The following is a 22,572-nucleotide window of genomic DNA, read 5'->3' on the forward strand; positions in this document are numbered from 1 at the left end:
CAAACCAGTGTGATTTTAGAAATCTCAACACAACATTGAGATCCCAAGGTGCCACTGGAGGCACAAAAGGAGGCTGTATGTGCAGCACCCCTTTCACAAATGTCTGAACTTCAGGTACTGAAGCCAGTTCTTTCTGGAAGAATATCGACAGGGCCGAAATTTGAACCTTAATGGACCCTAATTTTAGGCCCATAGACAGTCCTGTTTGCAGGAAATGCAAGAAACGACCCAGTTGAAATTCCTGTGTAGGGGCCTTCTTGGCCTCACACCACGCAACATATTTACGCCAAATGCGGTGATAATGTTTTGCGGTTACTTCCTTTCTGGCTTTTACCAGAGTAGGGATGACTTCTTCTGGAATGCTCTTGTCCTTCAGGATCCGGCGTTCAACCGCCATGCCGTCAAACGCAGCCGCGGTAAGTCTTGGAACAGACAAGGCCCCTGCAGTAGCAGGTCCTGTCTTAGAGGTAGAGGCCACGGTTCGTCCGTGAGCATCTCTTGAAGTTCCGGGTACCAAGACCTTCTTGGCCAATCCGGAACCACGAGTATAGTTCTTACTCCTCTCCTTCTTATGATTCTCAATACTTTCGGTATGAGGGGCAGAGGAGGGAATACATACACTGACTGGTACACCCACGGCGTTACCAGAGCGTCCACTGCTATTGCCTGAGGGTCCCTTGACCTGGCGCAATATCTGTCCAGTTTTTTGTTTAGACGTGACGCCATCATGTCCACCTTTGGTCTTTCCCAACGGTTTACAATTTGGTGGAAGACTTCTGGGTGAAGTCCCCACTCTCCCGGGTGAAGGTCGTGTCTGCTGAGGAAGTCTGCTTCCCAGTTGTCCACTCCCGGAATGAACACTGCTGACAGTGCTATCACATGATTTTCCGCCCAGCGAAGAATCCTTGCAGTTTCTGCCATTGCCCTCCTGCTTCTCGTGCCGCCCTGTCTGTTTATGTGGGCGACTGACGTGATGTTGTCCGACTGGATCAACACCGCCTGACCCTGAAGCAGAGGTTTTGCTTGAATTAAGGCATCGTAAATGGCCCTTAGTTCTAGAATGTTTATATGAAGAGATGTTTCCATGCTTGACCACAAGCCCTGGAAATTCCTTCCCTGTGTGACTGCTCCCCAGCCTCTCAGGCTGGCATCCGTGGTTACCAGGATCTAATCCTGAATGCCAAATCTGCGGCCCTCTAGTAGATGAGCCCTCTGAAGCCACCACAGGAGAGACACCCTTGTCCTTGGCGACAGGGTTATCCGTTGATGCATCTGAAGATGCGATCCGGACCATTTTCCCAGTAGATCCCACTGAAAAGTTCTTGCATGGAATCTTCCGAATGGAATCGCTTCGTAAGAAGCCACCATTTTTCCCAGGACCCTTGTGCACTGATGCACTGAGACCTGTCCTGGTTTTAGGAGGTTCCTGACTAGCTCGGATAACTCCCTGGCCTTCTCCTCCGGGAGAAACACCTTCTTCTGGACAGTGTCCAGAATCATTCCTAAGAACAGTAGACGTGTCGTTGGAATCAGCTGCGATTTTGGAATATTTAGAATCCATCCGTGCTGACTTAGCACTACCTGAGATAGTGCCACTCCGACTTCTAACTGTTCCTTGGTTCTTGCCCTTATCAGGAGATCGTCCAAGTAAGGGATAATTAAGATGCCTTTTCTTCGTAGAAGAATCATCATTTCGGCCATTACCTTGGTAAAGACCCGAGGCGCCGTGGACAATCCAAACGGCAGCGTCTGAAACTGATAATGACAGTTTTGTACTACAAACCTGAGGTACCCTTGGTGAGAAGGATATATTGGGACGTGGAGATACGCATCCTTGATGTCCAGCGACACCATATAGTCCCCCTCTTCCAGGTTCGCTATCACCGCTCTGAGTGACTCCATCTTGAATTTGAACCTTTTTATGTAAGTGTTCAAAGATTTTAGATTTAATATTGGTCTCACCGAGCCGTCCGGCTTCGGTACCACAAATAGTGTGGAATAATACCCCTTCCCCTGTTGTAAGAGGGGTACCTTGATTATCACCTGCTGGGAGTACAGCTTGTGAATGGCTTCCAGAACTGCCTCCCTGTCGGAGGGAGACTTTGGTTTTGTCTGAGTCTGCTTGTAAAGCCCCAGCGTCATGCTGAAGACTTGGCAGAAGCAGGGGAGGGCTTCTGCTCCTGGGAAGCAGCTGCATGGTGCTGCCTTTTTCCTCTTCCTCTGCCCTTGGGCAGAAAAGAGTGACCTTTTGCTCGCTTGTACTTATGGGAACGAAAGGACTGAGTTTGAAAAGACTGTGTCTTTTTCTGTTGATGTGAAGTAACCTGGGGTAAAAAGGTGGATTTTCCATCCGTTGCCGTGGCCACCAGGTCTGTTAGACCAGCCCCAAATAACTCCTCCCCCTTATACGGCAATACTTCCATGTGCCGTTTGGAATCTGCGTCCCCTGACCACTGTCTGGTCCATAATGCTCTTCTGGCAGAGATGGACATTGCGCTTACTCTTGATGCCAGGGTACAAATATCCCTCTGCGCATCACGCATATATAGCAATGCATCCTTTAAATGTTCTATAGTTAACAGAATATTGTCCCTATCCAGGGTATCAATATTCTCAGTCAGGGAATCCGCCCATGCGACTCCAGCACTGCACATCCAGGCTGATGCGATTGCTGGTCGCAGTATAACACCAGTATGTGTGTATATACTTTTCAGGATATTTTCCAGCCTCCTATCAGCTGGTTCTTTGAGGGTGGCCGTATCAGGGGACGGTAACGCTACTTGTTTAGATAAACGTGTGAGCGCCTTATCTACCCTAGGGGGTGTTTCCCACCGTGCCCTAACCTCTGGCGGGAAAGGGTATAGTGCTAATAACTTATTAGAAATTAGCTGTTTTTTATCGGGGGAAACCCACGCTTTATCACACACCTCATTTATTTCCTCAGACTCAGGAAAAACTATTGGCAGTTTTTTCACACCCCACATAATACCCGCCTTTGAGGTATTTGTAGTGTCAGAAAGGTTCAATGCCTCTTTCATTGCCGTGATCATGTAACGTGTGGCCCTACTGGACATTACGTTTGTCTCGTCACCGTCGACACTAGATTCAGTATCTGTATCTGGATCCGTGTCGACCCACTGAGGTAGCGGCCGTTTTAGGGCCCCTGAGGGTGTCTGAGACGCCTGAACAGGCACTAATTGATTTGCCGGCTTTCTCATGTCGTCAACAGTTTTTTGTAAATTGCTGACATTATCACTTAATTGCTTAAACACAATCATCCAGTCAGGTGTCGACTCCCTAGGGGGTGACATCACTAACACAGGCAACTGCTCCGCCTCCACCTCATTTTCCTCCTCATACATGTCGACACACGCGTACCGACACACAGCACACACACCGGGAATGCTCTGATAGAGGACAGGACCCCACTTAGCCCTTTGGAGAGACAGAGGGAGAGTCTGCCAGCACACACCCAGCGCTATATATATACAGGGATAACCTTATATAAGTGTTAATCCCTTATAGCTGCTGTTAATCTAGTTATTTGCTGCCAAAATGCCCCCCCTTCTCTTTTTTACCCTGAATCAGATGCAGTACTGCAGGGGAGAATCAGGGAGCCGTCCTTCCAGCGGAGCTGTGAGGGAATAATGGCGCCAGTGTGCTGAGGAGATAGGCCCCGCCCCTTCACGACGTCCTTAACTCCCGCTTTTTTGTGTAAAATGGCAGGGGGAAAAATACATCCATATAGCCCTGGAGCTATATGTGATGTATTCCTTTTGCCAGCTAAGGTATATGTGTGTTATATTGCGTCTCAGGGCGCTCCCCCCCAGCGCCCTGCACCCTCAGTGACCGGAGTGTGAAGTGTGCTGAGAGCAATGGCGCACAGCTGCGGTGCTGTGCGCTACCTTAGTCTTGAAGACAGGATGTCTTCTGCCGCCGCTTTCACCGGACCTTCGTCTCTTCTGGCTCTGTAAGGGGGACGGCGGCGCGGCTCCGGTGACCCATCCAGGCTGAACCTGTGATCGTCCCTCTGGAGCTAACGTCCAGTAGCCTAAGAAGCCCAATCCACTCTGCACTCAGGTGAGTTCGCTTCTTCTCCCCTTAGTCCCACGATGCAGTGAGCCTGTTGCCAGCAGGACTCACTGAAAATAAAAAAAACCTAACTAAACTTTTATTCTAAGCAGCTCTGGAGAGCTACCTAGTTTGCACCCTTCTCGGCCGGGCACAAAAATCTAACTGGCTTGGAGGAGGGTCATAGGGGGAGGAGCCAGTGCACACCACCTGATATCTCAAGCTTTTATTTTGTGCCCTGTCTCCTGCGGAGCCGCTATTCCCCATGGTCCTTACGGAGTCCCAGCATCCACTTAGGACGTTAGAGAAATAGGGGTTTTCTTCCAATTACCCCAGGGAAAGCAGCTGTTCATCTGTATAATAGTGGCGCCAGGAGTTTTTGTGTATATATCGTGAAACTAATTGTATTCAATATGGAAGATGTATGCAAAAGTTTCTATACTATAACATAACTCAAGGTATCTCAGTATATATAGATCCTATAATAACAAAACAAAAAAAATTTCAATTATCACTGAAATGTTCCCTTATGAGCCTGGGAATAAGTGGCACAAATCCCTGGACGCAATGCCAGCTGCTGATTGGTTGGTTGTGGCAGTTATCCAACCACAATCTACATTTTTACTTAACCAGTGGGTGGTATTCAAATGATATATCACGCCCAATCTCCATTCTAAAGTGATCCCCATTATTGCGCCCATAGCAATCAGGTTTAGCTGCATAAAGGGTTGGGTGCCTCGCTACCCCAGGGGTAGCGAGCTAAAATGAAAATACCACACCCATCAGCAGAAACAGAACGGGTGTGGAAGGGAGTGAAAAGAATTAAATACCACCCATTGTGTTAGATCTACTTTTCAGCAGAGGTCCAAGCACAAGGGATGGCAGCACTACTCTGGCTAAAGAAGTTAGAGTTAATACTAACAGACAATACCTTATCTACACTATGGGCCAGATGTAATGAAGTCCGAGTTGGCCCAGAAGTGCGTGTTCCCAGCTGAACTCGGACGTCTCCTTAAAAACAGCAATCATGTACAAGGCAAAACCATGCCTTGTAAATGATTGCCACATTAAAAAAAAAAGTCCACGTTCGGCCAGGAACCCGCACCTCTGGCCAACTCGGACTTCATTATATCTGGTCCCATGTTTCTTGTACCTGGAAAGATAGGATTGGTGACTGTGGGTTACATACAGACAGCTATCAGATGAACAATTTAGAGAATGCAGATCTTCAGACAATACCTGTATTCCCTGCACGCTGGATAGATAATGTAATTGTTCAGAAGGTCTGGCAAGTGGAGCGTGCAATACATGAGCAGATGTGTTGTTACTCTTTAGGATGGCATCTGCTGTAGGGGAGTTGCCTGCGTACAGCAACTCTCTTGCAATCATGGCCGTCACGGTTGCTATTGCTGGGTTAGGGGCCACCCTGTTAAATTCTTTGGTGTGAAGTCCTTGATTAGCCCCCACAGCCTGAGCCACTTCAGGTACCATGGGGAGGATTCCAGCTGGCAGCTGCTGATGGCTGTGATAAGGCATCCTGAACTCATCATCTTTATTATCTACAAAAAACACCAGATATCATGCTACATGCCTGCAACAAGATTAACCACCACTGAACATATTAACATCTGAACAAAATATTCATATTATGTGACATAAGAATCACATGGATAAAAAGAAATCTTAAATTTAATAGCACACACATTGCTGTACCATTTGTAGCAAAACAGGGAGGGTGAGAGCAGAACTGGATACCTATATACACTCAATTGGGGGGGAACATTTTATAAAATAATATATATACCCCTGTGGCCGGAGAGGCACCAGCCACGAGGTAAATGGCCGCCGCGGCACTGAAGGGGTTAACCCCTAGTGCCCGGCGCCATTTTAACAGACAATGGGCGCTTGGCGCCAGATTTGAAAAGACTATGGGCGCTAGGCGCAGTGTGTATACAATGTTTAAAAAATATGTTTTAATGTGTGCCGTGGTCCCGGACCTCTCCGGAGACCACGGCAGTGAGGACAGCCCCCCGGCGCGCTGAGCAGTGTGTGCGCGCCGGGGGAGAGGGCAGCCGCTGACCGCCGGAGTCCGGGAGCTCCGCTCCCGGGCGCACTGGAGTGTGCGCGCCGGGGAGAAGGGAGAGCCGCCGCTGGGGGCCGGGAGCTCTGCTCCCGGCGCCTCAGCCCAGCAAGGGTGGCCAGCCGCAGCAGCCAGGACGGACGTCCCGGGCTGCTGGCCAGCGAGGGGGGGGTGCGCCGCAGCCCGGCTCCCCACCGGACGCTGCGGCGAGACACCAAAATCAGCGCCGCATACTGGGGACCGGGCTAGCCGGCTCCCTGCGCGGCGAGGCCACCACAGGCGCCGCTCATGGGGGACCGGGCTAGCCGGCTCCCTAGCGGCGTGGGTGCAATTAGGCTGGTGAGCAGGATGATGAGCGCTGGGGTCCGGGAGCTACGCTCCCGGCACCTCAGCGCTGCAATAGAGCCAGAGTCACGGCGGCCGGGACAAGTGTCCCGGGCCGCCGGGCTTCGGTACAGGGGGGTGCGCCGCTGCGTGCGGCGAGGCCACAAAGTTAGTGCCACACTGGGGGGACAGGGAGAGCCAGCTCCCTGGACCCCAGTGGCAGGCAGGCAGGCTGGAGGGTGGGGGAAGCCAGCCCCATACCTCCAGCACTGAGAGAGCCCTAGCAGCCAGGCTGCAGGACTAGGGGAGCCAGCACAGACAGGGTCCTAGCAGCCAGGCTGCAGGACTAGGACACAGTATTCCACAAACCAGACATTGTGTAAAAAATAATAGAAAGTACAGTGTGTTGTAAGGCACTGCAGTGCCTAGGTATGTGGAGCCTGTACAGGCTCAGAGTGTATTTAAATGTATAACATGTACAGTGTGATTTAAATGTAATGTATTTAAAGGTAAATTGCACTTACTTGGTTGTGTGTCCCAGGAGGGGGGAATCCATGGCTGTGCAGGCTGATGGATTCTCCCAGACCTTTTCCCCAAAAACGGAATGCTTTCCCATCCAGCCTCACACCTCCAAGGGGCACAGGGAGAAAGAGAAGCAGCTCAGCTATGAAACAAGCTGAGTGGTTTCTTGGAGCTCCATGGAGATCACCCGCAGTGGCCAAGAAACCTGGACCGGGGAGCCAGGCTGCCCAGCTCTGGAGCCCAAATCCAGGCTGCAGGCAGTGAGCTGGATCCCGGGCAGGTTTCTGGAAGTCAGATTTAGGAGGGAAAACTTCCCCCAGCCAGACTGAACGGCACCGGGGCGTATCCTGATCCTCCAAGATGGGAGAGTCAAAGGAGACCGACCACTCCCCACTGTCCATAGGGAACAATGTTAGCTGTGCATGTGACCAAGGCATGCACAGCTCATGGGTAAACATTGATTGGTTGTGCACCACAGGGCGGGCTTACCCCCTGTGGTAAGGGGTCTTGGAGAGAGATAAAAGGAGGGCAGTTGGCCCATAGGGTTGTGTATTGTAACATCTTATTCTGCTGAAAACATCTGATTGTATGCTGTTGCCCCTAGCAATAGGGAGGAGCCTTTTTAAAGGTTATTTATCATTGAGCAAATAAACATCATTGCCTCAAGAAGACTGCTTCATCTTGTGACCTACAGGGTTAGGCCAGACCTAGCCCCGTTCTCCGGCTGTCCAGGGAAGCACCTAACGTCTCCAAGCTCCGCCTTCCGCCAGCTACCGGTAGAGGCCTAGCAAGTGGCTAGTGGGGATTCGTCAACACCACACAGGTGTGGTAAGGCAGTGCGTCGGCACATACAGAGCAGAACCGTGGTTCCAAATGCCACGGCAGGTTAGGAGTTTGGTGGTGGCAGCAAAAATCCGCCCACAACGCAGTGGGTGGAGTCAGTAACAGGCGGTTACTGACGGTAAGCGGGAATCCCCTATTTGGTCAGGCCTCGTGTGACTTGACCTTCCATTCTGTGCGCAGACAACGGGACGCGAAAGCGGTAAGTGCTTTCGTACGGTACCGTCCTGTCACAGAAATTGGTGGTAGCAGTGGGATATTCCCAGGCGGCTTTTCATCACCTGATTGGAGAAGCCGAGTTACTCAGGAGAGGAGTAACTGCAGCGCAGGAGAACGCACAAGATGGCGGAATTCAGCGGAATGTCCAAGGATGATCTGGAGATCGTGTGCCAGGAGAAGGGTGTGGATATCCCTTCCAACGCGTCCAGAAGCGTCATGAAGGCGGCGCTCAGGAGCTGGGAGGAGTCCCATCGGGCGGAGGTGGAAAACACTGACGGCGTCAGCATCACAGAGGACGGCCCACCAGTGGACCTTCGTACAGAACCGGTGAGATCCACAAGCCCCGCCCTCTCTCACAGCAGCCATGTTTCCCAGCAATCCCTAGCAGGGCCAGGATCCCAACGTCCCAGGGGGGGCAGTACGGATAGCCTAGCAGATCGGCTAGCGGAATTGGGGGAAAGGGCAACGGAGCACAGGCCGTGGTACCCCGGGAGCCGTTGTCAGCTGTTGTACACAGATCAGGACGTATTCAGTTTGCCAAGTTTGCAGACAGTGATGGGGACATTGATGGACATTTGCAAGCTTTTGAAAGGACTTGTAAACTACACGATCTACCCAAGTCAGAGTGGGTGAGACACCTTGTGCCCACTCTGCATGGAGAGGCCTTGGAGGCCTATCGAGGAGTGGCCACGGAGGACTGTGGGAACTACGTCGAAGTTGCGAAGGCCCTCCTCCAGCGATTCTTCATCACTCCAGAGTCTTACAGGAAGAAGTTCAGAGACTTGCCCAAGAATCCTAGCAGCACCCATGAGCAGTTCGCCAACCAGCTGCGGCAGTACGTGGTGAAGTGGGTGAAGGATTCGGAAGCCACTACATGGGACGCACTGATCGACCTGATCTGCAGGGAGCAGTTCTACCGCAGGTGCGCCCCAGAAGTGAAGGAGTGGGTGCTAGATCGGGAGCCACCCAGTTTAAAGATGGCTGCCCAGTTAGCAGACAAGTATGTGGCAATCCGGCCACAGGGGCAGAAGCGCCCAGCCAGCAGCCAGCTCCAAAAGACTGCACCACCAAGGGGACCCCCCTCTTCAACTCATCACCCCCAAAGACAAGCATCTTCCAACCCGGGTGCTCTTGGCCAGCAACCGCACCGCAGCGTCCCTGCAACTGATCAGAGATCATCGGTGCCACGACTGGAGAAGAAGTGCTACGGCTGTGGGAAAATCGGACATCTGAGGATGAACTGTCCTGCATCCCAAGCACCCCAGACTCGTGCCCCAAATCCGAGTGCTGGAGCCCGGATCGCTTGTTTGACGAGAGGAGATGAGCCTACAGAGACTGTTCCCCCTCCAGTCAGTCCGATGGAGTGTGGCGAGAGACAGGTGCACTCTGCGGAGAGAGTCACCTGCATGGCCAAACAGCCCCTACACAACATGTGGAGGCACCTGCAGCCAGTCCACATGGGACGCCTGCAGGGAGAAGGCCTAAGAGACTCTGGGGCCTCAATCACTGTGGTGAGCCCCCACCTTATAGATCCTGCTGCAGTATTGCAGGGTCGCACTGCCACGGTCACCCTGGCAGATGGAACAGAGAAAGCGATTCCCATGGCAAGAGTCTACCTGGACTGGGGAGCTGGACCAGAGTTGCGAGAAGTTGCCGTCATGGATGGTCTCCCAACTGATGTGGTCCTAGGAAATGATCTGGGTGGTGGGATCGTCACTACGTTTGTTGGCGCCATTCCCCGGAGTCAAGTTCCAAACCCACCGTTGACATCAGCTACTCCAGCACAGCTCAGCCCAGAGGAAAAGACTACAGCTGCTGGAGAACTGCCAGCACAGCCAACCACAGCATCAACCAGCCCAGAGGAAAAGATTACAGCGGCTAGATCAGCACATCGACCCCGCATGCCTTTTGCCTCTGGTAAGCCCACGTCCACTAGCACCGCAGACGATGTCGGTTCCAGCTCGTTTGATCCTGTGGGGGTGCCCAATGATGCTCCTGACCCAAGTGGTTTGCCAACTCCGGCGGTGAGTATGAGAAACCACACTGACTTTTCCATGACTGACCCCTACCAGACTGACCCTAGTAGTCCCCACCTAGATCCCCCTGTAGAGTGTCCCAATTTAGGAGAGATTGAGGGCCACAGGCAGGAGTTTAGGGAGGCTCAACTCTCTGACCCATCCCCGAAAGGCACGAGGCGCCACTCTGGCAGCGGCCTTGACAGGATTGGGGCATGAAGTTTGACCTGGCGGGAAGGGTTAAGGTACAGGGTAGACCGGAAAGTGGGAGGGGATAGACCAGATAGGGAATGTGTCCAACTGGTCCCCTCAGGGAACGTTCCTGCGCAACCGGTGAGACAGACCGTACCCTGAAGTGCCCGACACAGAGCTTACCGTGGTATGGAATGTCGGATGACGCCCAGACCAACTGTAAGGCTGGTGCCATGCGTTGGCAGCTGGGGCACTCCAGCGGGTGTGTTGTCTCTGGGCCTCTGCCCATAGGAGAACCCTTGCAGCAAGTTGCTGTGGACATAGCAGGTCCCCTGCCTGTGCACAGTAGATCGGGGAAGACACGCAGCCTCCCTGTAGTGGATGCCACACAGGATCCAGAGGCTGGTGGTCTGGCCGCCATCACTGTGGCACAGGTAGCGGACGAGGAGGAAGGAGTAGGCCTAGGTGACAGGGTAGGTTTCCCGAGTCATAGGTCGACAGAAGAGGATTGGAGGGCAGGTCTGACAGTTCGGGCAGACAGTTGCCAGATAGGTATGACGGAGGTGCAGTGCCTGGGGCACCATGTGGGAGGAGACAGGGGTAGGCCCAAACCAGAGGGGGTGGAGGCAACCAGAGGCTGTCCCCGACCCACATTCCCCAGACCGGTACTGACCTTAGAACCTGTAAGGCCCTACGGACATGTTGTCATTGACTTTAGTCCTGTAGTGAACCCCTTGACAGAGATGGCTAGGAAGGGCATTCCCAAGTCAGTGGACTTTGCACCCGCTTGCGAGTTGGCATTCCAGTCATTAAAGGAGGCTCGGGTACCCGCTCCGGTGCTGATGGCGCACATTCTTGACCAGGACTGTGTGTTACGAACTATTGCGCCACTGCACGGACTGGGAGCAGTACCGAGCCAGAAAGAGCCATATGGGCAGGAGCACCCTGTGGCCTGGTTGAGCAGTATACTGCTATTGTGGGAGGTGGGGTATGCCACAATTGGGACACCTTGGGTGGCACTTGTTTGGAACCGGCCCCCCACCGTGGTGACTTACCACCTACCTGTTAGGTGGCTGCAACCTACCTTGGGGAAATTTGACAGACTTTTGTGGTGGAGCCTTGAACTTGGACTTCAGGTGGACTATTTGAACACTGTGCACCCACGAAGAGAGGCCCACTACACTATGGATGAACTGTCTAGGCCAGAGCCTACACCCCCCCAGGTAGCGTCCCCTTCACCCCAACGGACTGCGGGACCAGGACCCAAATCGTTGGGACATGGGTCCCTGGTTGACCCGCTTGAATGGGGGGGGGAGGAGTGTGGCCGGAGAGGCCCCAGCCACGAGGGAAATAGCCGCCGCGGCACTGAAGGGGTTAACCCCTAGTGCCCGGCGCCATTTTAAGACAATGGGCGCTTGGCCCCAGATTTGAAAAGACTATGGGCGCTAGGCGCCGTGTGTATACAATGTTTAAAAAATATGTTTTAATGTGTGCCGTGGTCCCGGACCTCTCCGGAGACCACGGCAGTGAGGACAGCCCCCCGGCGCGCTGAGCAGTGTGTGCGCGCCGGGGGAGAGGGCAGCCGCTGACCGCCGGAGTCCGGGAGCTCCGCTCCCGGGCGCACTGGAGTGTGCGCGCCGGGGAGAAGGGAGAGCCGCCGCTGGGGGCCGGGAGCTCTGCTCCCGGCGCCTCAGCCCAGCACGGGTGGCCAGCCGCAGCAGCAGGGACGGACGTCCCGGGCTGCTGGCCAGCGAGGGGGGGGTGCGCCGCAGCCCGGCTCCCCGCCGGACGCTGCGGCGAGACACTAAAATCAGCGCCGCATACAGGGGACGGGGCTAGCCGGCTCCCTGCGCGGCGAGGCCACCACAGGCGCCGCTCATGGGGGACCGGGCTAGCCGGCTCCCTAGCGGCATGGGTGCAATTAGGCTGGTGAGCAGGATGATGAGCGCTGGGGTCCGGGAGCTACGCTCCCGGCACCTCAGCGCTGCAATAGAGCCAGAGTCACGGCGGCCGGGACAAGTGTCTCGGGTCGCCGGGCTTCGGTACAGGGGGGTGCGGCGAGGCCACAAAGTTAGTGCCACACTGGGGGGACAGGGAGAGCCAGCTCCCCGGACCCCAGTGGCAGGCAGGCAGGCTGGAGGGTGGGGGAAGCCAGCCCCATACCTCCAGCACTGAGAGAGCCCTAGCAGCCAGGCTGCAGGACTAGGGGAGCCAGCACAGACAGGGTCCTAGCAGCCAGGCTGCAGGACTAGGACACAGTATTCCACAAACCAGACATTGTGTAAAAAATAATAGAAAGTACAGTGTGTTGTAAGGCACTGCAGTGCCTAGGTATGTGGAGCCTGTACAGGCTCAGAGTGTATTTAAATGTATAACATGTACAGTGTGATTTAAATGTAATGTATTTAAAGGTAAATTGCACTTACTTGGTTGTGTGTCCCAGGAGCGGGGAATCCATGGCTGTGCAGGCTGATGGATTCTCCCAGACCTTTTCCCCAAAAACAAAATGCTTTCCCATCCAGCCTCACACCTCCAAGGGGCACAGGGAGAAAGAGAAGCAGCTCAGCTATGAAACAAGCTGAGTGGTTTCTTGGAGCTCCATGGAGATCACCCGCAGTGGCCAAGAAACCTGGACCGGGGAGCCAGGCTGCCCAGCTCTGGAGTCCAAATCCAGGCTGCAGGCAGTGAGCTGGGTCCCGGGCAGGTTTCTGGAAGTCAGATTTAGGAGGGAAAACTTCCCCCAGCCAGACTGAACGGCACCGGGGCGTATCCTGATCCTCCAAGATGGGAGAGTCAAAGGAGACCGACCACTCCCCACTGTCCATAGGGAACAATGTTAGCTGTGCATGTGACCAAGGCATGCACAGCTCATGGGTAAACATTGATTGGTTGTGCACCACAGGGCGGGCTTACCCCCTGTGGTAAGGGGTCTTGGAGAGGGATAAAAGGAGGGCAGTTGGCCCATAGGGTTGTGTATTGTAACATCTTATTCTGCTGAAAACATCTGATTGTATGCTGTTGCCCCTAGCAATAGGGAGGAGCCTTTTTAAAGGTTATTTATCATTGAGCAAATAAACATCATTGCCTCAAGAAGACTGCTTCATCTTGTGACCTACAGGGTTAGGCCAAACCTAGCCCCGTTCTCCAGCTGTCCAGGGAAGCACCTAACGTCTCCAAGCTCCGCCTTCCGCCAGCTACCGGTAGAGGCCTAGCAAGTGGCTAGTGGGGATTCGTCAACACCACACAGGTGTGGTAAGGCAGTGCGTCGGCACATACAGAGCAGAACAGTGGTTCCAAACGCCACGGCAGGTTAGGAGTTTGGTGGTGGCAGCAAAAATCCGCCCACAACGCAGTGGGTGGAGTCAGTAACAGGCGGTTACTGACGGTAAGCGGGAATCCCCTATGTGGTCAGGCCTCGTGTGACTTGACCTTCCATTCTGTGCGCAGACAACGGGACGCGAAAGCGGCAAGTGCTTTCGTACGGTACCGTCCTGTCACAACCCCACACTGGCCATCATTCAATCTTAGATCAATAACTTTGCAGTCACCTCATAAGAGCATATAACCAAGTTTTAATGGCACTCCAGTAGTGTGCTGAATAGTTAATCAGACCCACACCCTGATAGTCCGGGTCTAACTAACTACTCAGTGCAGTGTGGGAGTGCTGTTGTGTAAAACTTGTTTACCAGTAAAGAATCACGTAACCAAACAGTGGTTAGTTCAGTTCAACGTTTCAGTCTTTGTGTGGACTTTTAAGAGTGTGTGTACGCATCTATACATCTATATACACTGTATATACATACGCACACCACTTTGCATGTGTAAAACTAATCTGATGCAAAAGGTAAATATATTGTAGGATGGGTCATGTAATTAATTCTCAGACAGTTGTACTCTATATAAAGAAACTTACTATTAACAGTATCTTCTGCAGATCCAGGCTCATAAAACGTCACTTTCCTTCCATCTCCTGGTTTCTTCACAGGGGTCTGAAATATATATATATATATATTTTCTTTATAAAAATATGCAACCTTGTAAACATTTCTATAAAAAATCCCATTTTAGGTAAGGTGGTCCTTATCTGTATTTACACACTACGCGGAGCAGTATAGAATGAGTTCCATGTATGCTTATGATGAGCTAAAGACTACCTATTAAAACACCTCCCCACCGCAGTACTTCCCGGTCTGCCACTGCCTTCACACAGTCGTCCTCCATTACTTGCACATCATTTCCCAGCCTGCTACTGCCCTCACACAGCCATCCTCAGTGTCATGTCACTACACCTCCCCATACAGTATTTCCCAGCCTGCCACTGCCCTCACACAGCCATCCTCAGTGTCATGTCACTACACCTCCCCATACAGTATTTCCCAGCCTGCCACTGCCCTCACACAGCCATCCTCAGTGTGATGTCACTACACCTCCCCATACAGTATTTCCCAGCCTGCCACTGCCCTCACACAGCCATCCTCAGTGTCATGTCACTATACCTCCCCACACAGTATTTCCCAGTCTGCCACTGCCTGCACACAGACGTCCTCCATTACTTGCACAGCATTCCCAGCCTGCCACTTCTCTCACACAGCCATCCTCAGTGTCATGTCACTACACCTCCCCATACAGTATTTCCCAGCCTACCACTGCCCTCACAAAGCCATCCTCGGTGTCATGTCACTACACCTCCCCACACAGTATTTCTCAGCCTGCCACTGCCCTCACACAGCCATCCTCAGTGTGATGTCACTACACTTTCCCACACAGTATTTCCCAGCCTGCCACTGCCCTCACACAGCCATCCTCGGTGTGATGTCACTACACCTCCCCACACAGTATTTCTCAGCCTGCCACTGCCCTCACACAGCCATCCTCGGTGTGATGTCACTACACCTCCCCACACAGTATTTCCCAGCCTGCCACTGCCCTCACACAGCCATCCTCGGTGTCATGTCACTACACCTCCCCACACAGTATTTCCCAGCCTGCCACTGCCTTCACACAGCCATCCTCTGTGTCATGTCACTACACCTCCCCATACAGTATTTCCCAGCCTGCCACTGCCCTCACACAGCCATCCTTGGTGTCATTTCACTATCAGAAACTATATTTTAACTAAACATGTTCGTTTAGGAAAAACTCTGAATATGAATGTTGTTGATAAGTGGTGAGCTGCAGATACATTAATCTGAGGATACGCGTATTACTTACTTTTTCCTCAGTTTTCAGAGCTGGCTTTGGGGGAGGTAGAGGGATTTTAAAACCTAAAATTTCCAACATATTTTCGGCAGCATTTCTTTTGGCTACTTTCTTATTGGTGCCCATTCCTTCTGCAGTCAGATTTCCAATCTTCACCTGTGGGGAGGAGATAAGATCACACGTCATACACTACAAATCAGGGAGAAGAGCTCTAGAAAGAAATCACCAATATTCCAACCTGCATGACAAACTCCCTGCGTCGGGGGAGACCTCTTTCTGTGATCAGAATGTACTCCGGCTCCTTATCCTTTTTAGCTTGTTGTATCTGAGCTAGTCTGCTGATGGGATTCATTCCTTGCCCATACTCTGGGCTGGTTGGAAGCTAGGAAACATGAGTGTTGCCTATTTAATATCACCACACAAGACACATCCTTAGGGCAATGGAATGGACATTAGACAACAATGGGAAAGAGTCATCTAACCTTTACGATTGATTTTGTTTTCTTTTTGATTCGTGGTTTCATTTTCTCAACAGTTGGCAGCGGCGGAAGTTTCTTTAGCTCCTCAAGTACGGCGACTGCAGCATTTTTCTTTGCTACCTTTTTACTCTTCCCTTCTCCTTCTCCCAAAAACTCACCAACAGACACTTTAGTAACAAAGCTCTTCATGTGCGGAGGCCCAGTTTCCTTGGTTACCTGGAGGAAATGTGCAAAGAAAAAGTAATGAAAAGGGAAAGGCACTGTATTCAATTGCAACTAGTATCACCATAAGACAGAAGAAATTAATCTCCCAAGTAGCTCTTCCAATGCTCCAACATTTTGAGTTGTGTAAATACTTAAGTACTCATTAGTTATGTGATATAGTTGAAATTTCACAACGGACTGAGCTAGATAAACACAATAGCAGTCTTCTCCCTTTTGCACGCTAGAGAAATGCTCAGTGTCCATCTGGGGAACACTGCTGACCAATGGGTGTATTGAGGGTACTGTATAGGAGTTGGCACTTAACTGGTTACAATTCTTAGGGTTAAAGCTCCTCCCCTCCTGCTCCTCCTTAGCTTTACCTTACAAAGCCTAAAAGATACACTGAACAGGAACAGAAGTCACACCAGTTTCACAAATAAACTAACAAAAGAGAGGGATAGCAGTGTCCCCCAGATTGACTCAGAGAAATGGATTTAAGGGTAAGTACCAAAAATTCTATTTTCCCTCTCATCCACATGAAGAACAGTGCTGACCGTAGGGAAGTTCTAAAGCTAGGGGAGGGTATACTAAGGGTTGACTGAATGCAAAACTATTTATTATTTATTACCAGTTATTTATATAGCGCACACATAATCCGCAGCGCTGTACAGAGAATATTTGCCCATTCACATCAGTCCCTGCCCCAGTGGAGCTTACATTCTATATTCCCTACCACATGTACACAGACACATTCATACTAGTGTTAATTTTGTTGGGAGCCAATTAACCTACCAGTATATTTTTTTTTTGGATTGTGGGAGGAAACCGGAGTACCCGGAGGAAACCCACGCAAGTACGGGGAGAATATACAAACTCCACACAGTTAGGGCCATGGTGGGAATCGAACCCATGACCTCAGTGCTGTGAGGCAGTAATGCTAACCATTACACCATCCGTACTGCCCCAACTAACATCTTTGGGCCTTATTCAGTATGGATCACATCAGCGATACAATCACATACTGAACTATTAATGCCCAGTGCGCACGCAACAGCCATACTGTGCGTGCGCACACAGTGAGATGCGATTGCATCTCACTTGTGCGGACGCCTATGCCTGATTGAGGCAGAGGCGTTAGCAGGTGCTGATGCGATGTTGCAAGGGTGGCAACGCGGGGTTGGGCGGGTGTGTCATCGGAACCGGGTTCAGGCAGCCTGCGACACGAAAAATGGCTGCTCTGCACCTGCCATCGCAGCCTGAAAACAGAGATGTGATCTCAATTGAATTGTGCTCGCATTGCTGCCGGGGATTTGTATGCTGTGAGGCCTTGCCCTATGCTGGGTGGCCCCCAGCATGCGATCGCAGCCAGTTGCAGTTTCGCTAAAATAGCAAAACTGCAACTGAAGCTGAATAAAGTCCTTTGGATGAAAACTCATAAAACTGGTAGAATTTAGTTAGTTAATGTATGAATAGAGGCCACGTAGCTGCTGTACATGGAAGCAACATGTTGTGCCACCCAGGAGGGCCCAACCTAATAGAATGAGAGGACATTCAAGCCGGAACTAGACATCCAGCACCAACATAGGCTTGCTGATCGTGAACCATATCCATCTAGCTATTGTTAACTTAAATGCCATCGCCCCTCTCTCCCTAGCACTAGTAAACAGTCAGTCTTATATGAAAATCACTAGAAGCAAATGTAACAAAGTCAAAAACTTCAGCTCCCCGCTTTCCAAGAGTTCAGATGGTGATAACGAAGAGCTGACAAAACAAGGCTAAGATACTCGGGCTCTTCGAGCCGGTCCTGGTTCTAAAAATCTGGGGGGAAAACTGACAGGGGATCCCCCGTATTTTTAAAACCAGCACCGGGCTCTGCGCCTGGTGCAGAAAATATGGGGGACAAAAGCGTAGGGGTCCCCCGTATTTTTTACACCAGCATCGGGCTCCACTAGCTGGACAGATAATGCCACAGCCGGGGGTCACTTTTATACAGCGCCCTGCGGCCGTGGCATTAAATATCCAACTAGTCACCCCTGGCTGGGGTACCCTGGGGGAGTGGGGACCCCTTCAATCAAGGGGTCCCCCCCCAGCCACCCAAGGGCCAGGGGTGAAGCCCGAGGCTGTCCCCCCCATCCAAGGGCTGCGGATGGGGGGCTGATAGCCTGAGTAAAATGTAAGAATATTGTTTTTTTTTGCAGAAGAACTACAAGTCCCAGCAAGCCTCCCCCGCAAGCTGGTACTTGGAGAACCACAAGTACCAGCATGCGGGTGGAAAAACGGGCCCGCTGGTACCTGTAGTTCTACTGGAAAATAAATACCCAAATAAAAACAGGAGACACACACCTTGAAAGTAAAAGTTTATTTCATACATGCCGACACATTCATACTTACCTATGTTGACCCGCCGACAGCCACGCCCCCCTCGTCACTGAAGAATCCGGGGTACCTGTGAATAAAATTATACTCACCTGATCCAGTGTCCGGATCTTTTTAAATAATCCTCGTACTTGGCAAAACAACAACAAAAAAAACCCGGACCAAACGGACTGAAAGGGGTCCCATGTTTACACATGGGACCCCTTTCCACAAATGCCGGGACCCTACGTGACTCCTGTCACAGAGGTCCCTTCAGCCAATCAGCGAGCGCAACGTCGTGGCACTCTGCTGATTGGCTATGCGCGTCTGAGCTGTCAGACAGCGCATCGCAAAGCATAACCATTATATTCAATGGTGGGAACTTTGCGGTCAGCGGTGAGGTCACCCGCGGTCAGCGGCTGACCGCGGGTAACCCCACCGCTGACCGCAAAGTTCCCACCATTGAAACTAATGGAGGGAGCTGTGCAATGCGCTGTCTGCCAGCAGACGCGCATACAGCCAATCAGGAGAGTGCCACGAAGTGGCGCTTCCTGATTGGCTGAAGAGACCTTTCTGTGACAGGAGTCACGGGGGGGGTCTCTGCATTCAGGGAAAGGGGTCCCATGTGTAAACATGGGACCCCTTTCAGTCCGCCTGGTCCGGGTGTTAGGTTTTTTTTTTGCCAAGTACGTGGATTATAATAAAAGACCACAGGACACTGGATCAGGTGAGTATAACTTTATTTTCAGGTACACCGTGGATTCTACTTGGACAAGTGGACAGAGGTCGGCGTGTGAACATAGGTAAGTATGTGTGTGTCGACATGTGTGAAATAAAGTTTTACTCTCACGGTGTGCGTGTCCTGTTTTTATTTGGGTATTTTTCCCCCAGTAGAACTACAGGTACCAGCGGGCCCGTTTTTCCACCCGCATGCTGGTACTTGTGGTTCTCCAAGTACCAGCTTGCGGGGAAGGCTTGCTGGGACTTGTAGTTCTTCTGGAAAAAACAATATTCTATCATTTTACTCAAGGCTATCAGCCCCCCCATCCGCAGCCCTTGGATGGGGGGGGGGGGGGGGACAGCCTTGGGCTTCACCCATGGCCCTTGGGTGGCAGGGGCCCTTGATTGAAGGCGTCCCCACTCCCCCAGGGTACCCCAGCCAGGGGTGACTAGTTGGATATTTAATGCCACGGCCGCAGGGCGCTGTATAAAAGTGACCCCCGGCTGTGGCATTATCTGTCCAGCTAGTGGAGCCCGATGCTGGTGTAAAAAATACGGGGGACCCCTACGCTTTTTGTCCCCCGTATTTTTTGCACCAGCACCAGGCGCAGAGCCCGGTGCTGGTTTTAAAAATACGGGGGATCCACTGTCAGTTTTTCCCCCGGATTTTTAGAACCAGGACCGGCTCGAAGAGCCTGAGGCTGGTTATGCTTAGGAGGGGGGACCCCACGCAATTTTTTTTCTGATTTTTAACATTCCATTTAAAAAAAAATAATTTAAAAATATATATTTTTAAAAATATATTAATAATACTTGTGCCTCCAAAATAGACAAACCAAGTACCTAATCCCTTCTAATATAAATAGATATGCTATTACCAATAAAAAAACACAAAAAAAAACATGTTTTTAAAAAAAATTTTTAGATTCCGCCAGCAAAGTGTGGCGGATTGAAAATGACGAATTTACTGTCTAAAAGCACTGTTGTCGAATTTACAAACTTCAATTGAATATACTTTTGTCGAATTGCCGCATTTGTACCATTGCAGAAATGTCGAATTTGACAAATGTCGAATTTCAAAAAGTCGAATTTGGAAAGTCCGTTTTTTTGACGAAAAGTACTGAATTGCATTGTTGAATTTTTTTTTTTTGGCGTAAATGACTTGTTTTTCGACATTTTCGGGAATTCGACCGCAATTGCATATACCCCTAAGGCACTAAGGGATGAACATCTGGGTGTTGAATGTGTTTTTATTGAGGCATTTAAATACGAAGATAGACTACCCACCAAGCATCAGCATGGTATTGTGTGTGTGTGTGTGTGTGTGTGTGTGTGTGTGTGTGTGTGTGTGTGTGTGTGTGTGTGTGATATATATTAATACATATATATATTAATATATATATATATTTTTTTTATTTATTTTTTTCCTGTGACAGCGTGTCTCACCTCAAAGTTCACAGGCATGTTCCTTTTAAGTGCAATTTCAAACACTTGGCTTATTTCAGATTTATTCAGGTTTTCTTCATCTGAATTTCCATTTACCTAAAAAAAGAAAGATTGCTTCCTCACAAAATATATATTGGCACAAAATGCAAGTATGGAGGACAGACCGTTGCACTACATATACATACTGGCAGACCAGGATTTCTTCCTAGGATACCTGTAATGTTTTAACATTTAAATATATATTTAGTAATACAGTATTATAATAATTACCTCTTGAAAGCAAGGTCTTATTAGCTGACAGCATAGGTGTCGAAACGGGGAAGGCAAACATTTGAGAGGCACCAGTCAATGTAGAGCAGCCGGTATCTAGGGTTCCTACCAGTTCTCTGCCCACCTCTCCCCTACATCTAGTTCCGACCCCTATATTATGTGACTAGTTACTGTGGACTGGCCCATTCTCGGGGACCAGTCCTGCGTCCTTCTCACCTCCCACTTCATATGTTTTTCCCTACTTCCCCCTCAGCTTCTCCTTCATCCCTTCTCTCTCCCCCAACCTTGGACCCAAATGCTGCCCTCCCCCCCCCCCCCCCCGGCACCCACAGATTCCCCCACCCCTCCCTCCACTGATTTCCCACAAAGTTCAGCTGAAAATATACCCTGTAAGAGGGAAGTGTCATTACCCTCCATGCACAGCCTCAGCTAGGATGCACGCTATGAATGGATCCTGTTTCTTCGTCTTCTACACGAAGGTAAGTAACTCACGTTACAGTAATGTTTTAGGGGCATATTCATTATACACATTTTGGGTTACATTTCCTGAAAACTAAGGTTTTCAGGCGGGATACTCGCATAATGTAAGTATCTCCTGAATATATTTCCGTATTTCCGATCACAATAGCGATGGCGTTAGCCATTGTAGCCTCTGGATTCCTCCCCGATATCAGCCACACGCGCAAGCGCAGTCTAATGACCGCTCATGCCAAGTAGGCCCGCAGCATAAAGTATACCGATCACTTTACTTTATACATCGCAGGGACGGACTACTATCACAGCGCCTGTCCCTGGATGTGATTTTGAATACATCTGGGTAGAAATTAATTCTTTATACATAGGGGCACCAAAATGAAATTATATCTTGCACCCTAACCTAAAAACAAACATTCTGGTGCCCCTGGCTGGCAGGACCTAGATCTATAAATTGTTTGCCTTAAACACCAGTCTGACCATTATATGCAGATTTATGCTACTTTTAGAGAACCCCCTCTCCCCCTGCCAAATGTCACTGCAGTCGTCATGATACAGGTGAATGACCCAAGTACCTGGCACTATGCTTCCAGTGATCAACCATACCTCTTGCTTATTGGGGAGGGGCTCGTGCTGTAAACTCTTCAAGGCTTTGGAAGCAGCATCATGTTTTGCTGCCTGCCGTGTCCGGCCTTTTCCATGAAATTGTTGCCCACCTATAGACAACTCAACTTGGTACAGGATAGGTGTGACAGGAAATGGATAAAAGTACCTAGAAGAATCAGAAATATACATAGATACAGAAGTATCATACACAACAAACAACCAATACTAGATTCGCACACAGGCCCAAATTCCATTATCTTCGCATTCTATTACTATTAGGGAATCTGTGATAATGCGGGTCTTAATGGAAGTCAGCGAGGATTTTAGTCTGTAGACCCTCAGTTGTAAAACTGTCAGTACGCGGTGCACAACCTCTGGCACACCCCTCCCAATGAATAATCATATGCTTGATGGCATTTAAATAGCATAGTTTTGGCCAATAATGATGCATCATTTTTCAGGTGATTAATGGGCTTAATTAGGTGGAACTTTTATTTTGGGGTGTTTCAAAGAGAAAGTTGTTTTCACCAAAATAAAACATAGAATTTTGAGGGGT

General features: G+C 50.5%; 1 protein-coding gene across 2 annotated transcripts in view; it reads right to left on the reverse strand.

Moving 5' to 3' along the window:
* STAU1 (staufen double-stranded RNA binding protein 1) overlaps positions 1–22,572 on the reverse strand; it is a 140,128-nt gene that overhangs the window by 35,109 nt on the left and 82,447 nt on the right. For both annotated transcript variants that reach the window (XM_063958889.1, XM_063958890.1), the window contains 7 exons: positions 22,017–22,182; positions 20,667–20,762; positions 15,945–16,157; positions 15,701–15,844; positions 15,475–15,618; positions 14,177–14,252; positions 5,311–5,630 (listed from right to left, as the gene is read on the reverse strand). In XM_063958889.1, the coding sequence (XP_063814959.1) occupies positions 5,311–5,630; positions 14,177–14,252; positions 15,475–15,618; positions 15,701–15,844; positions 15,945–16,157; positions 20,667–20,762; positions 22,017–22,182 (1,159 nt within the window). The remainder of the gene's footprint in view (positions 1–5,310; positions 5,631–14,176; positions 14,253–15,474; positions 15,619–15,700; positions 15,845–15,944; positions 16,158–20,666; positions 20,763–22,016; positions 22,183–22,572) is intronic.

This window comes from Pseudophryne corroboree, chromosome 3 (assembly GCF_028390025.1).
Source record: "Pseudophryne corroboree isolate aPseCor3 chromosome 3, aPseCor3.hap2, whole genome shotgun sequence".
NCBI lineage: Eukaryota > Metazoa > Chordata > Amphibia > Anura > Myobatrachidae > Pseudophryne > Pseudophryne corroboree.